This window comes from Cucumis sativus, chromosome 6 (assembly GCF_000004075.3).
Source record: "Cucumis sativus cultivar 9930 chromosome 6, Cucumber_9930_V3, whole genome shotgun sequence".
Classification (NCBI taxonomy): Eukaryota; Viridiplantae; Streptophyta; class Magnoliopsida; order Cucurbitales; family Cucurbitaceae; genus Cucumis; species Cucumis sativus.
Genome location: NC_026660.2, coordinates 15091664 through 15105806, shown reverse-complemented (window position 1 = coordinate 15105806; position 14143 = coordinate 15091664). Strand labels below are relative to the sequence as shown.

Here is a 14143-nt window from a genome sequence, read left to right as displayed (position 1 = left end):
AGAGTAAAAATGAAATATCATTAAAGTAACAATTAAACTAAAAATTCAATCATAAAAATATAGTAAAACATTAAAATTATTTACAAATATAATAAAACTTATCAAATTATTTACAAATATAACAAAATTGATCGGTTTAATATTTTTCTTTTGCTATATCCAATTTTATTCACCACAATTTCTCTAAATCCAAGCTGAAACTAAACTCAAACACTAATGACCAAAATTTCACTCAAATAAAAAAAAAAAACCTAATTAAGCAAATACTTACATGTTAGAGTTAAAATCAATTTCATTAACTTTTAGCAATTATTTCTCTTTAGTCTCTAAAATTTAAAGTTTTTCTTTCATATAACAATCATGAGATGAAGATTAAATCTTTCACCTCTAAGATATAGATAGAATTTAGTGTCAATATAATTAGTATTGAGCTAAACTTATTAACTTATATCCTTACATCTAAATTATACTGGTATATTATCCATACTCATTAATTGCATCCAACATACATGCAATTTGAGAATTTATACATGTAACTACGTATCACTATTAGAATAAAATAAAAGTAGACATAGGAATGATTATTGATAAAAATAAAAGATAAATTGCAAAAATATAGTGATAATTATCCCATAAACTTTTAAATTAAAAATAGTGAAAGGATGTATGAAGTTATGGAGCATTAGATTTGAAAAATAGAAGGAAAAGTGAAGTTTCAAGGAAGAAAAGTAAGTCGTTTTTAAGACTTGTGAGAAAAGTCCAACAAATCCCAATGAGTATTTATTTATCTGATACTGCGCACGCAATCGAATTAGAAAGGTAACACACCGCGTTTCGCACTCATCAACGTCATACCAAAACAAACAAACAAATACCTTTTCACAAATTAACATATAAAATACAACCATAATATTTGTTATTCTTTTCTTAATATGAAGAAAAGAAAAACAAATCACTATTACTCGGTTTCTCTTTCTTCCCTACTTGCTTTAAGATCAAGCTGATTAATTCCCTATTGTTTACCTTTTTGTCTATAAATATCCCCTCCACTTCTCCATTTCCCCTATCAAATTATTATTCCCCCAACAAAATCTCTCAAATCATCTATTTCCAATAATCCATAATCAATATACCCCATTTCATTTCCTTTGAATTCATACTTATTTAACTATGCCACAAAAGGGAATGAGGAGTGTGTTCTTCAATTCTCCAATTTCTTCTTCTGTACCGAGCACGCCGTCGTCCTCGTCGTCCTCGCACTCGTCGTCTCGACCCACTTTACCGGATTCAATGGTTGAGGAGAATCTTGAAGTTGCAGAATCGTTTGTGATGAGGTGGAGACCTGATTCCACCATTGTTGGTTCTTTGTTTCAAGGAGATGACCGTGATGAAGCTCGGAAGTATCTCAAAGCCGTTAAGGGTTTGCATAATTCCATGCATAGCCTTGCTTCTCGGGATTCATCTTCCCGGAAGCTTATGCATGCTCATGATTTGATGAAGATAGCTATGGAGAGGCTACAGAAAGAGTTTTATCAGATTTTGTCAGCTAATCGAGAGTATTTGTATCCGGAATCGGTTTCTGGCATCCAATCGCCGATGACGATATCGGCCAGATCGAGTGTTTCTGATTTTGAATTGGAATCGGAAGATGAATTCCGATTTGCTAATGAATCTATTGCGGAGGTTGAGCGAGTTTCTATGTCGGCTATGGCGGATTTGAAAGCAATTGCGGATTGTATGATATCGACGGGCTATGGTAAAGAATGTGTGAAGGTTTATAAAATTGTGAGGAAGTCGATAATTGATGAGAGTCTCTATAATCTAGGGATTGAGAAATTGAGTTTTTCGAAAGTTCAGAAGATGGATTGGGAGGTTCTGGAAATCAAAATCAAAATCTGGTTGAAAGGTGTCAAAACGGCAGTGAAGTCTTTGTTTGAAGGAGAGAAAATTCTTTGCGATCATGTTTTCTCAGGTTCTGTTCCAATCAGAGAATCGTGCTTCGCTCAAATTTCCAAAGACGGAGCAGAAATTCTGTTTGGATTTCCAGAATTAGTTGCGAAATACAAGAAAACTCCGGAGAAAATTTTCATTATGCTAGATCTATACGAAGCCATAGCCGATCTCTGGCCGGAGATCGATTACATTTTCTCATCCACAGCAACATCAATGATACAGTCACAAGCCGTCAGCTCACTAATCAAACTCGGAGAGAACATTCGAACATTACTCTCGGAATTCGAAATGGCTATTCAGAAAGAATCATCGAAAACGCCTGTTCCTAGAGGCGGAGTTCATCCACTCACTCGCTACGTGATGAACTACATCTCATTCCTCTCCGATTACAGTGGAATACTAAACGACATTGTAGCCGATTGGTCTTTAGCAACAAAATTATCAATGCCAGAATCATATTACGGAACACCTAAACAAGAAGATAGTCCAATTACCTTACGTTTCGCTTGGTTGATTCTCGTCCTCCTTTGCAAACTGGACGGCAAAGCAGAGCATTACAACGACGTCGCTCTCTCCTACTTGTTCTTAGCAAACAATCTCCAGTACATCGTTGAAAAAGTTCGTACCTCGAATCTGAGATTCATCCTCGGCAGTGAATGGGTTGAGAGACACGAATCAAAGATCAAACTGTACTCCTCCAAGTACAGACGCATTGGATGGAGTGGAGTTTTCTCGTCGCTACCGACGGATGTGACGGCGGAAATATCGCCGGAGGAAGCAAGAGAATCGTTTATAAATTTCAACAGAGCTTTTGAAGAAACTTACAGAAAACAAACCTCATGGATCGTCCCCGATCAGAAGCTTCGCGATGAAATAAAGATCTTATTAGCGAGGGAAATGGGAGCTCTCTATGGCGAGTTTTACAAGAGGAATCGGGTTCGGGTTAGGCGGGTTTCTGGATCGGACCATGCGGTCCGATTATCGCCTGATGATTTGGGCAACTATTTATCGGATCTATTTTACGGGCATGGATCCGAAAGTGTTGGGAGCGGGTCCTCGTCTCATTCATCATCCCATTCCTCGCCGTCTTCTCGAGGGCGATTGGCCCGTTGACACGTGGATGCCCCTCCCCCCGGTTGTTTTACATTATTCATGTACATAAAATTCTTTTATACAAATAAATGAATTAGAGTTTGGTGGTACCCTTTCTTCTTATTTATTCCTCAAAATTCATATCATTTGTTCATGTTTGGTAAATAAATTCATTTAATAATTATGTCAAAATAAATCAACACAATTGGTCATACTTTAGATTCTCCCCCCACTTTATTTATTTCATAAACATTAATTAATTTAATTATACTATAAAACTCTAACATAATATTAACTAAAACATATACATTATGACCTTACATATTTGAATTTATCGAATCGCAAAATTTAAATGTTTGAATTTTAACGTATTGGAAATTAATCAATGATAACATTTTTATATATTCTAAAAGGATAAAACTGAAAATATATGTGAGAGAATAAATAACTCTCCATGTATATATACACACATACAAAAATAAATGACCATTTAATTAGACTAAAGTCTACAAACTCTTGAATTACATTAATAAACTAGCTAGCAACTATATATGCAATTAATCATTGGACATTAGTAAGAAACAAAATGCGTGGCAACACTAATTTTTTGTTTAAGCTTGTTATGTCATTACAAACATAACTAATTAGTAGATAAATTTTAATTATTATCGTAAGAGGCAATAGTTCAATCCTCTACATTTGTATCTTTACATAAACCAAACTTCTTGTAGAAAGAAAAAAATATGTTAAATTACAAGTCTAATCGTTGAAGTTTCAAGTTTTGTCTAATTCGTTCTTGATTTTTATTAAATACTTTTTTGGACTTCAAAAAGTGGCTAAACAATAGATTCTTCTTTGAATAAGAAGTGGACCTTAGAAATCTCGAGTTTCAAAGTTTGAAAGTTGTGAAGTTTGTAGAGTTGTAAAGTTCGTGTTTGTGTTATATGAAGTTTTAAAGTTTGTGTTTGAAGCGTAGAATTGTGAATTATGGAATTTTAATTTAATGAATTTAAAATAGAATCTAACAAAATTCTTAAACTTTGAATGTTTAATGTGGTGTAGAATTGATCAAACAAAATTATAATTTTTGTATATTAGGTTTAGTGCCAAAGTTATTATATACTCTAAAATCTAACAATAAAATTTTAGGGTTTCATTAGAATTTAATTTTATACCTAATAGATCCACTATCAATTATTTTTTTTAAAAAAAACTAAATATATCACGGACTTAATAAACATAAAGTCTAAAAATCAAATAAAAGGTAAATTAAAAAGATTTAAAAAAAAGTACAAACAAACATATAATTTGAGATATGATTGAGATACAAATTCCCGAAATGATAGAAACCTGAGAGCCCAAAAAAGTATAAAGTATAAAGGAGGATTATTACTATAAAATAGTACATATTATAGGCCTGTTTTTCAAATTATTTTCATGGAAAAGAACTATTTTCGCAATTTATAAACAGTAATGTAACTGAATTGTGGCCCTCCTTTTTCAACTCTCCTCTAAATGGGCCTTCCAATTACTGGAAAGTCCATTGCTACACTGAATTCTTAAGTGGGCTTTCCAATCAAACACTTAGAAAAGGTTTACATAAAATAATAATTGATAATGATATGATTCAAACAATAAAAATCTCAATTACGATATTATTATCAAAATCCCTTGAGTTCAACTAAATCGATTTTAGAACAAATTAATCATAATATTGAGTGCAATTAGCTAGACTTGAGTTTGAATATTAATGTCAAACTAGAATAAAATTAGTTTATTTCATCCAATAACTTTTAACTAAATCCAAAAATTGATCCTTAAGAATTCTGTCATTAATTTTCTAAAACACATAGTAATAGTAATTTGGGAGTTGTAAAAAAATTAAATTGACGAGTTATCCAATAGTGTGGTTGAATTATATTTTCAAGTGATTAAATTAAAAAATAAGTTATTTTGAAAAAAAAGATGATGTGTTTGGTAATCACCTAAAATAAATTTTGTAAAAATGAATTTATAAAATAACGTGGTTTAGAATAAATACCTAAAACAAACTTTTAGAAAAATAAATTTGGTGTGTTTAATGGTTAATCTTCATAATTTGTATGAAACAATCCGACCAGCACTTTCATCTATCCTCACCAACCAACCGTTTTTTTGTGGTCGTATATCAACTTTTGTTGGTCATTTTTCTGTGGTCGTTGTTGGCTTATTTTTTGTCAATTGTTTTATGGTAATCGTTACCGGTCAACTTTTGTCCTATCATTTTTCTATGACTGTTATCGACCAACTGCCAACAACTATTTTTTTTTTTTTGTGATTGTCAACGTTTGACTTCCGATGACCACTATCGTCAACCTTTAATTATCAATTTACAGTAACAGATCTAATAGTTTTCGATCACCTCAAACCAACATCCTCGATGATCATTGTCAAACTTTTATCAAAATCTCCACACAAAAATTATCTTTCTCTATATATAAATATTTTACTCTATTATAAATCAAACAAATTTTTATCTAGGAACACTTTTGAAAAAGAAGTTGTTAAACACTCACGTATTTTTCTTTCAAGAAGTTTTTAGAAAAAGATGTTTAAATGAAAATGTATAGTATTTTTGTTTGAAGAAGTTTTTAGAAAATGATATTGAAATGAAAATGTATTTTTTAGAAAACATTAATTGGTTGTGAACGAACATAAATAGAACCTAGTAGAAATGATTATGTTGAATGTTGGAGGACAATTAGTTTTAAACTTTGAATGTGGTTTAATTGAATGCAATATTAATTTAGTTCATTAATTGGAGTGGAGTAAACATTAGGGGTGGATAAGATGACATTTACATGACATATGATCTTATTGTACAAATTACAATTTTTGGTCAACAATTTTAAATAATTGTACTCTTCATTTCAAATATATTTGAACCAAATCCCTCTTTTTTATCTCAAATAATTCAATTCAATCCAATTCTATCTTTGCTCATTCATTTGCAATTCAATTCCACCCCAGTACACCACATAATTCTAAATTTAATATAGTTGGAAGTTGCTACATAAACATACATATATTATATTCATTAATGTGATAAAGGAAAAAAAAACCTATTCAATCTCTAAAGGCATGAGGTTAAATCTTGTTGTTTAACAAAATTATAAACACACAATTTCAATCTTTCTTTCACAAACTGTAGACTTTGGCACTATATCATTATAAAAAAATTCTTATAGATCTCTTTGTAACCTGAATGTTGTGTCTAAGATTTCTATCGTTTTTTTTTATAAAAGGAAAGTTTTCCAAATTTTTAAAATTGCATGCAATAAATCAATTTAATATTTTTCCAACATGCTAAATATATATATTCCTAAACTCTATTGTTTGTGTAAACAGTGCTCTTGAGGTTTCAAAATACTCTTAGAGTTTTGGAGGGAAATCGTGAATGTTTTGTGTAAAAAATACCTTTAAATTAAAATAAAAAAGTTTAGAACTTTTGAGTGAAATAAAAACTGTTAATTACGTCTCAATTTTCCATTTTTTCCTCTATGCTTCATTATCTCCTTACTATGTGAAATTAGTTTATCTAAAATAAAGAAATAAATAAAATTATAAACTTTAATTAAGTTATTAAGTAATAATAAGAAAAAATTTAATCAATAAAGCATTGATTGATTTCAAGACTTAAATATTTTGACTAAATTGCCCGTTACTACTTGAGTGTGAGTGTTAATAGTGAAGTACTTTGTTTTATTTGATTACTTATTATTTTGGTATGATTTAAAATGACATTTTAACTTTTAAAATTGTGTGAATTTTTTTTTGTGAGTTATTATGTTTGGTGTAAACTTAAGAATTGAAAAACTAAGAGAGAAATGTGAGAGTATCTATATATATATATATATAAAATGCTTCAAACAAATTAATCACTATAATCATTATAAGAGCATTTGTTAAAATACTAACATGGAACATATTTTTTTAACTTTTATTAAAAGATCATGAATGTTTTTTAAACAGATTTCATCCCCAACTAACAACATGAATAATTTTTTTTAATGTCTTCTTTTAAAGTTTAAGAGTATGTTTAAAACTTTAAAGACATATATATATATATATATATATAATTTAACTAAAAGATTTATAAAGTAACACCTCTTGCTACTAACCAATTTAGAAGGTGATGTATGGTCGACAATGAATCCTAACTAGCTAATTAACAATGAAAAAAAGGCAATGACAATATTAATGTAAATAAAGTAGGCTTAGTTATTTTGGGTAATGATGTTAATGTAAATAAAGTAGGCTTAGTTTATTTGGGTAATTACCCTTGTATAAATACACTCCCTTTGGTCAATAAACAAATCAAGAGAATATTCTTCAGAATATACTTTCACATGGTATCAGAGCTAGGGTTTTCATCTTAGCCGCCGCCGCCCACCCGTGAAAGTCTCCGTCTCCGTCATCCTCATCGCGCCTCGCAGCCGTTCCGTCATCGTCATCCTCATCGCGCCTCGCGTCTCGCAGACAGCTCCGATCTGTCTCCAGCCCTTCCGCGCGCCTCGCAGACAGCTCCGATCTGTCTCCAGCCATTCCACCACAACATCGGCGTCGCGCCGATCAGTCGCAGCCTCGGCATCGCAGGTGGCCGTTTCCGCTCCGATTCGTCTCCATCCGCGAGCGCAGCCGCGCCGTTTCCGCTCCGATTCGTCTCCATCCGCGAGGCAGCCGTACGCGTCACCTTGCGGCCGCCGTCCATATCTGTACCGCAAGACCTTCCGCCGCTGCCGCCATTGCTCTTCCGCCGCTGTCCAGCCGTCTCAGCCGGTTCTGTCTCCGTTGAAGCCAAGGCCGCCGCGTGAACCAGTAACCGCCACGCTCCCCGCTCACAACTGCCGCTCCACCTGCTATCGACGTCGGCCGACTAGTTGCTGTAACCGTTCAGATTTGCTGTCTGTTCGCGATGGTTTCCAAACCGCACACGACTTCTCTTCCAGCCGTGAGTGCAAGACGACGTCTACCGTCCGACGCCGCCCACCAGATCTGACGAATCCTTCAGCCGTTTGTCTTCAGATCTGACGAATCTTTCAGCCGTTTGTCTTCAAGTTTTTTTTGTTTGTCTCCGTTCCCAGCCGTGCACCCCTGAATCCAGTCGCCGCAACCCAGCCGTGCACCCCTGAATCCAGTCGCCAAATACAGTGAAACCCAGATCTGACAAATCCAGTCACGAATCAGTCAAAACTCGGCCGAAAATCCGCATTGTTAACCCCAAATCAAAATGGAGAGAGACCATATCTTTAGACCCATTTCTACCATACTTGATGGTACAAATTATATCACATGGGCAAATCAAATGAAAAGTTTTCTTATTGGAAGAAAACTATGGCGCATTGTAACTGGCGACATCACCAAACCAACTGCAAAGGAAGGGGATAACACATTCATTGAACGTCTCGAAGATTGGGACAGTAAAAATCATCAAATTATCACCTGGCTTGGTAACACCTCTATTCCCGCTATACATGCACAGTTTGATGCCTTTGATGATGCTAAAATATTATGGGATTTTTTGTCTACACGCTTCAAGTCTATTGGTTTAGCCCATTATTACCAACTGCACAGTACACTTGTAAATCTAAATCAAGATTCTGGTCAGTCTGTTAATGAATATTTGGCAGTTCTTCAACCCATTTGGACTCAACTTGACCAAGCGAACATCAGCAAAGATCATCTTCGCCTTATTAAAGTCCTTATGGGATTACGTCCAGAATATGAATCTGTTAGAGCTGCTTTACTACACCGGAATCCCTTACCCTCATTAGATGCAGCTATTCAAGAAATTCTGTTTGAAGAAAAGCGTCTTGGCATCAACTCTACTAAACAATCTGATGTTGTCCTTGCTAGCACATACACTCCCAACAGAGCCGCAAATATGTTTTGTAAGAATTGTAAGCTCTCTGGTCACAAATTTAGTAACTGTCCTAAAATAGAGTGCAGGTACTGCCATAAACATGGCCACATTCTGGATAACTGCCCTACCAGACCACCCCGACCTCCTAGCACTTCCACAAAAGAGAAAATTTTTACCAAACATGGTTCCTCATCTGTTGTTGCTGCGACCTCGGATGATTCATCCCTCATTCAGATAAGTGATCTTCAGAGCTTATTGAATCAACTAATTTCATCATCCTCCGCTCTGGCTGTTTCATCAGGTAATCGATGGCTTCTTGATTCTGCCTGTTGTAATCATATGACCTCTGACTCTTCTCTTATGTCTACGTCTAGCCCTACAAAATCTTTACCTCCTATTTATGCTGCTGCTGATGGTAATTGTATGAACATCTCTCATACTGGTACCATTGATACTCCCAGTGTACATCTTCCCCATACTTACTGTGTTCCTAACCTGACCTTTAATCTAGTGTCTGTTGGTCAATTATGTGATCTGGGCTTAAATGTTTCATTTTCTCCCAATGGTTGTCAGGTTCAGGATCCGCAGACGGGACAGACGATTGGAACGGGTCGCAAAGTGGGAAGATTGTTTGAGCTCACATCACTTCGGATTTCATCTCCTTCTTCCATCTCTGCTTCGGTCACTGATTCTGACACATATCAGTGGCATCTTCGTCTTGGTCATGCTTCCTCTGAAAAACTTCGTCATTTAATTTCTGTTAACAATTTGACTAATCTTACTAAATTTGTTCCTTTTAATTGTTTGAATTGCAAACTTGCTAAACAACCTGCCTTATCTTTTTCTCAATCCATCTCTAATTGTGATAAACCTTTTGATTTAGTGCATTCTGATATTTGGGGTCCTGCCCCAATTACTACTGTTCATGGTTATCGCTACTATGTTTTATTCATTGATGACTACTCTCGATTTACATGGATTTACTTTCTAAAACATCGTTCTGAATTATCTCGCACATATATTGAGTTTGCTAACATGATTCGCACTCAATTTTCCTCTCCCATCAAAATTCTTCGCACTGATAATGCTTTGGAATATAAAGATTCCATCCTTCTTTCTTTTCTTTCCCAACAGGGCACTATTGTTCAGCGCTCTTGCCCTCATACCTCTCAACAAAATGGACGTGCTGAGCGCAAACATCGTCACATTCTTGACTCAGTACGTGCCCTCCTTCTTTCTGCCTCTTGTCCAGAAAAATTCTGGGGTGAAGCTGCCCTTACATCAGTATATACAATCAATCGTCTCCCTTCCTCTGTCCTTCAAAATACCTCTCCGTTCGAAAAACTATATGGTATTTCTCCCGACTATTCTAAACTCAAAGTTTTTGGTAGTGCCTGCTTCGTTCTGTTACATCCTCATGAACACAATAAACTTGAACCACGTGCCCGTCTCTGTTGCTTCCTTGGCTATGGCACCGAACACAAAGGATTTCGTTGTTGGGACCCTCTTTCCAACCGACTCCGGATATCTCGGCATGTCACTTTTTGGGAACACACTATGTTCTCTCGTTTGTCCTCCTTCCACACCTCCTTCTCTAGTCCTCAATCTTTCTTTACAAACACATCTGTTGACCTTTTTCCTCTCTCTGAACCCACCTTGGATACTGAGCTTGCACAATCTTCACCTGCTACTGCAAATCTGGATCCACCGTCTGTCTCCGATGATGTTCCTGAATCGCCACCTGCTACTCCTCTTCGTCGCTCTACCAGGGTAAGAGAACCTCCCCCTCATCTCACTGATTACCATTGTTTTTCTACCATTGTTTCCCTTGTTGAACCCACCTCTTATCAAGAGGCCAGTATTAACCCAGTATGGCAGAAAGCAATGGATGAAGAATTACAGGCTCTTGAAAAGACGCACACTTGGGACTATGTTGATTTACCTCCCGGTAAAAGACCCATTGGTTGCAAATGGATTTACAAAATCAAAACTCACTCTGATGGAACTATTGAACGTTATAAAGCTCGGCTTGTTGCAAAAGGATACTCACAAGAATATGGGATTGACTATGAAGAAACATTTGCCCCTGTTGCCCGGATGACATCTGTTCGCAGCTTGTTAGCTGTTGCTGCTGCCAAACAGTGGCCTCTTTTTCAGATGGATGTCAAAAATGCATTTCTTAACGGCAACCTATCTGAAGAAGTGTATATGAAGCCACCTCAGGGAACTTCTCCTCCTCCCAACAAGGTGTGTCTCCTTCGTCGCGCTCTATACGGTCTAAAACAGGCTCCACGAGCTTGGTTTGCCACGTTTAGCTCCACCATTACTCAACTTGGATTTACCTCCAGCTCTCACGACAATGCCCTTTTTACACGACAGACAACTCATGGTATTGTTCTTCTCCTTCTTTATGTTGATGATATGATTATTACTGGTAATGATCAACAGGCCATATCCGACCTACAACAATATCTTGGTCAACATTTTGAGATGAAAGACCTTGGATCTCTCAATTACTTTCTCGGTCTTGAAGTCTCTCACCGTTCAGATGGTTATCTGTTATCTCAAGCGAAATATGCATCTGATCTAATAGCACGCTCAGGAATTACAGACTCCACCACATCTTCAACACCGTTAGATCCTCATGTCCATCTAACTCCGTTTGATGGTGTTCCTCTTGACGATGCAAGCTTGTATCGGCAACTTGTTGGCAGTCTTATATACCTAACAGTAACTCGCCCAGATATTGCATATGCTGTTCATATTGTCAGTCAATTTATGGCTGCTCCTCGAACAATTCATTTCACTGCTGTTCTACGCATACTTCGCTATGTCAAAGGCACCTTGGGACATGGTCTTCAATTCTCATCTCAGTCTTCCCTTGTGTTGTCGGGATATTCTGATGCTGATTGGGCGGGGGATCCTACTGATCGACGATCCACTACAGGATACTGTTTTTACTTAGGTGATTCTCTCATCTCATGGCGTAGTAAGAAACAAAGTGTTATATCTCGTTCCAGTACGGAATCTGAATATCGTGCTCTGGCTGATGCTACAGCTGAACTTATATGGCTTCGGTGGCTCCTTGCCGATATGAGTGTCCCTCAACAGGGTCCTACCCTCCTCCATTGTGACAATCGTAGTGCCATTCAGATTGCTCACAATGATGTGTTTCATGAACGTACAAAACACATTGAAAATGACTGTCACTTTGTTCGTCACCACCTCTTAAGCAACACCCTCCTCTTACGTTCTGTTTCTACTATTGAACAACCTGCGGATATCTTCACCAAAGCCTTGCCATCTAATCGATTTTGTCACTTACTTACCAAACTCAAGTTGATCGCTACTCTACCACCTTGAGTTTGAGGAGGGTATTAATGTAAATAAAGTAGGCTTAGTTATTTTGGGTAATGATGTTAATGTAAATAAAGTAGGCTTAGTTTATTTGGGTAATTACCCTTGTATAAATACACTCCCTTTGGTCAATAAACAAATCAAGAGAATATTCTTCAGAATATACTTTCACAGACAACATTTCCAAAACAAAGAAAACATAATATAATTCTTGATTTTTTTCCTACCGTTGTTCTGATCCCTCACCAAAATCACATTCTTTCCATCTCTTTTGGTTTCATTTTGTACGTAGTTTACATAAGATTGACATAATTAATTTACGTAAACGAATTGAGATTAGAAGCTTCAGTTACCGGAGGAAGGCAGTAAGAAAATTATTATATAATACATTTCAACGATAATGTCATATTCCATTATAAAAAAACTAAATAAGCAACAAGAAAGATAAGGATACCTACATAAAACATTTGAACAAGAAAGAAAGAAAAGGAAAAGGAGAAGAGAGTAAATGCAAGGGGCAAAGTGGTTGTAAGAGAAAGCAGCTAGCTGGCTTAAGATGGAGACATTGTGAGATAGAAAGGAAGTGATTGTGATGAATGGCAAAATTGCTTTTAAGCCCACAGCTCACAATGATTCATTTCATGCAATTTTATGCCTTCGCAATTAATCACCAACCTCTATATGCTTTTTTCCCTATATCTTTATTTTTTGTATGTTTTTTGGCACATGGTTTTGTTCTTTTGTGTAACCTTTCTTTTAATTCGCCGTTCAAGTTGGATATCCTAAGTTTCATACACAACTTGACTTCTCCTTCTCATTTGTCTATTCGTTTTTCTCTTTTTTGTTGTGGTGGATTGAATTAATTTGTTACTTATATTCAAACACACTACCATCTTTCTTTTTAATGAATTCTATACAAATTTCGTTATTTATTGTTAACTTTTTAAGTTTAGAAGATTAGAGAGGAGGGAATTTGATGATTAGAATCCGTAAAAAATATACGTTTCATGTTTAAACTAATGAATTAGGATTTGATTGTAAAGATTTTTTAAGTTATATTCATCCATAGGTGTACGTAAGTTAAAAAATGACTAAGAGTCCAACTTTCAGATTTTGGTTTGGGTAACCACCTAATATAGCATAGAGCCCATTTTAAGCCAACTCGACTCAATTGAACTATAAGCTACTTTTGATTTAGTTCAATTTAGCCTAATACGAGCACTTAAAAATTCTAGATGTGCAATTCTAAAAGGTATGCTCTATGGTTTTGTGGATCATCAACAGGTAGCCTATACAATTTCATTTTTATGTTTTGAATTTGATTAAAAGTTTAAAATATTTATTAAGAAGCAATGCGTGAGAAAACAAACCATAATATGAAAATGTAGAAGCAAAATTTTGATTGAATGAGCTAACATAAATGGATGTAATCTCTCGAAATTAGAATGATTCACTTTTCAAAATAGGAAATTTCATTTTTCAATTGTAGATATATATAAAAATATGTCCAACTTTTATTTGGTTTATCAAGTAACTAATTTTAAATAGTATATATAAAGTGTTTTTTTTTCTTCTCTTGAGACAAATAAATATATTATTGTTTATCAACCACTAACATGTTGATTAATATTTCATCTACGGAACTAAAATAATATCAAACAAATTATTATTTATTAAATTAAAACCATGATGATACTTTTCTAGTAATCATAAGTCATAACATATTTAATTATAAAAATCTATCCATATATATACACTTTTATGAGAAATTACTATGAATGAATAGAAAAAACAATTGAAATTATTTATAAATATAGAATATACTATTTTTTTTAAAAA

General features: G+C 34.9%; 1 protein-coding gene across 1 annotated transcript; it reads left to right on the top strand.

Annotated features, from left to right (window-relative positions):
• Nucleotides 1-978: 978 nt before the first annotated feature.
• Nucleotides 979-3172, top strand: LOC101212978 (exocyst complex component EXO70H1). The gene has a single exon (XM_004148173.3). It carries the CDS (start codon nucleotides 1171-1173, stop codon nucleotides 3064-3066), a length of 1896 nt encoding a protein of 631 aa, XP_004148221.1. The 5' UTR covers nucleotides 979-1170; the 3' UTR covers nucleotides 3067-3172.
• Nucleotides 3173-14143: the final 10971 nt, after the last annotated feature.

Coding starts and splice junctions, on each gene's coding strand:
- LOC101212978 (XM_004148173.3), top strand. CDS start 1,171: ATGCCACAAAAGGGAATGAGGAGTGTGTTCTTCAATTCTCCAATTTCT.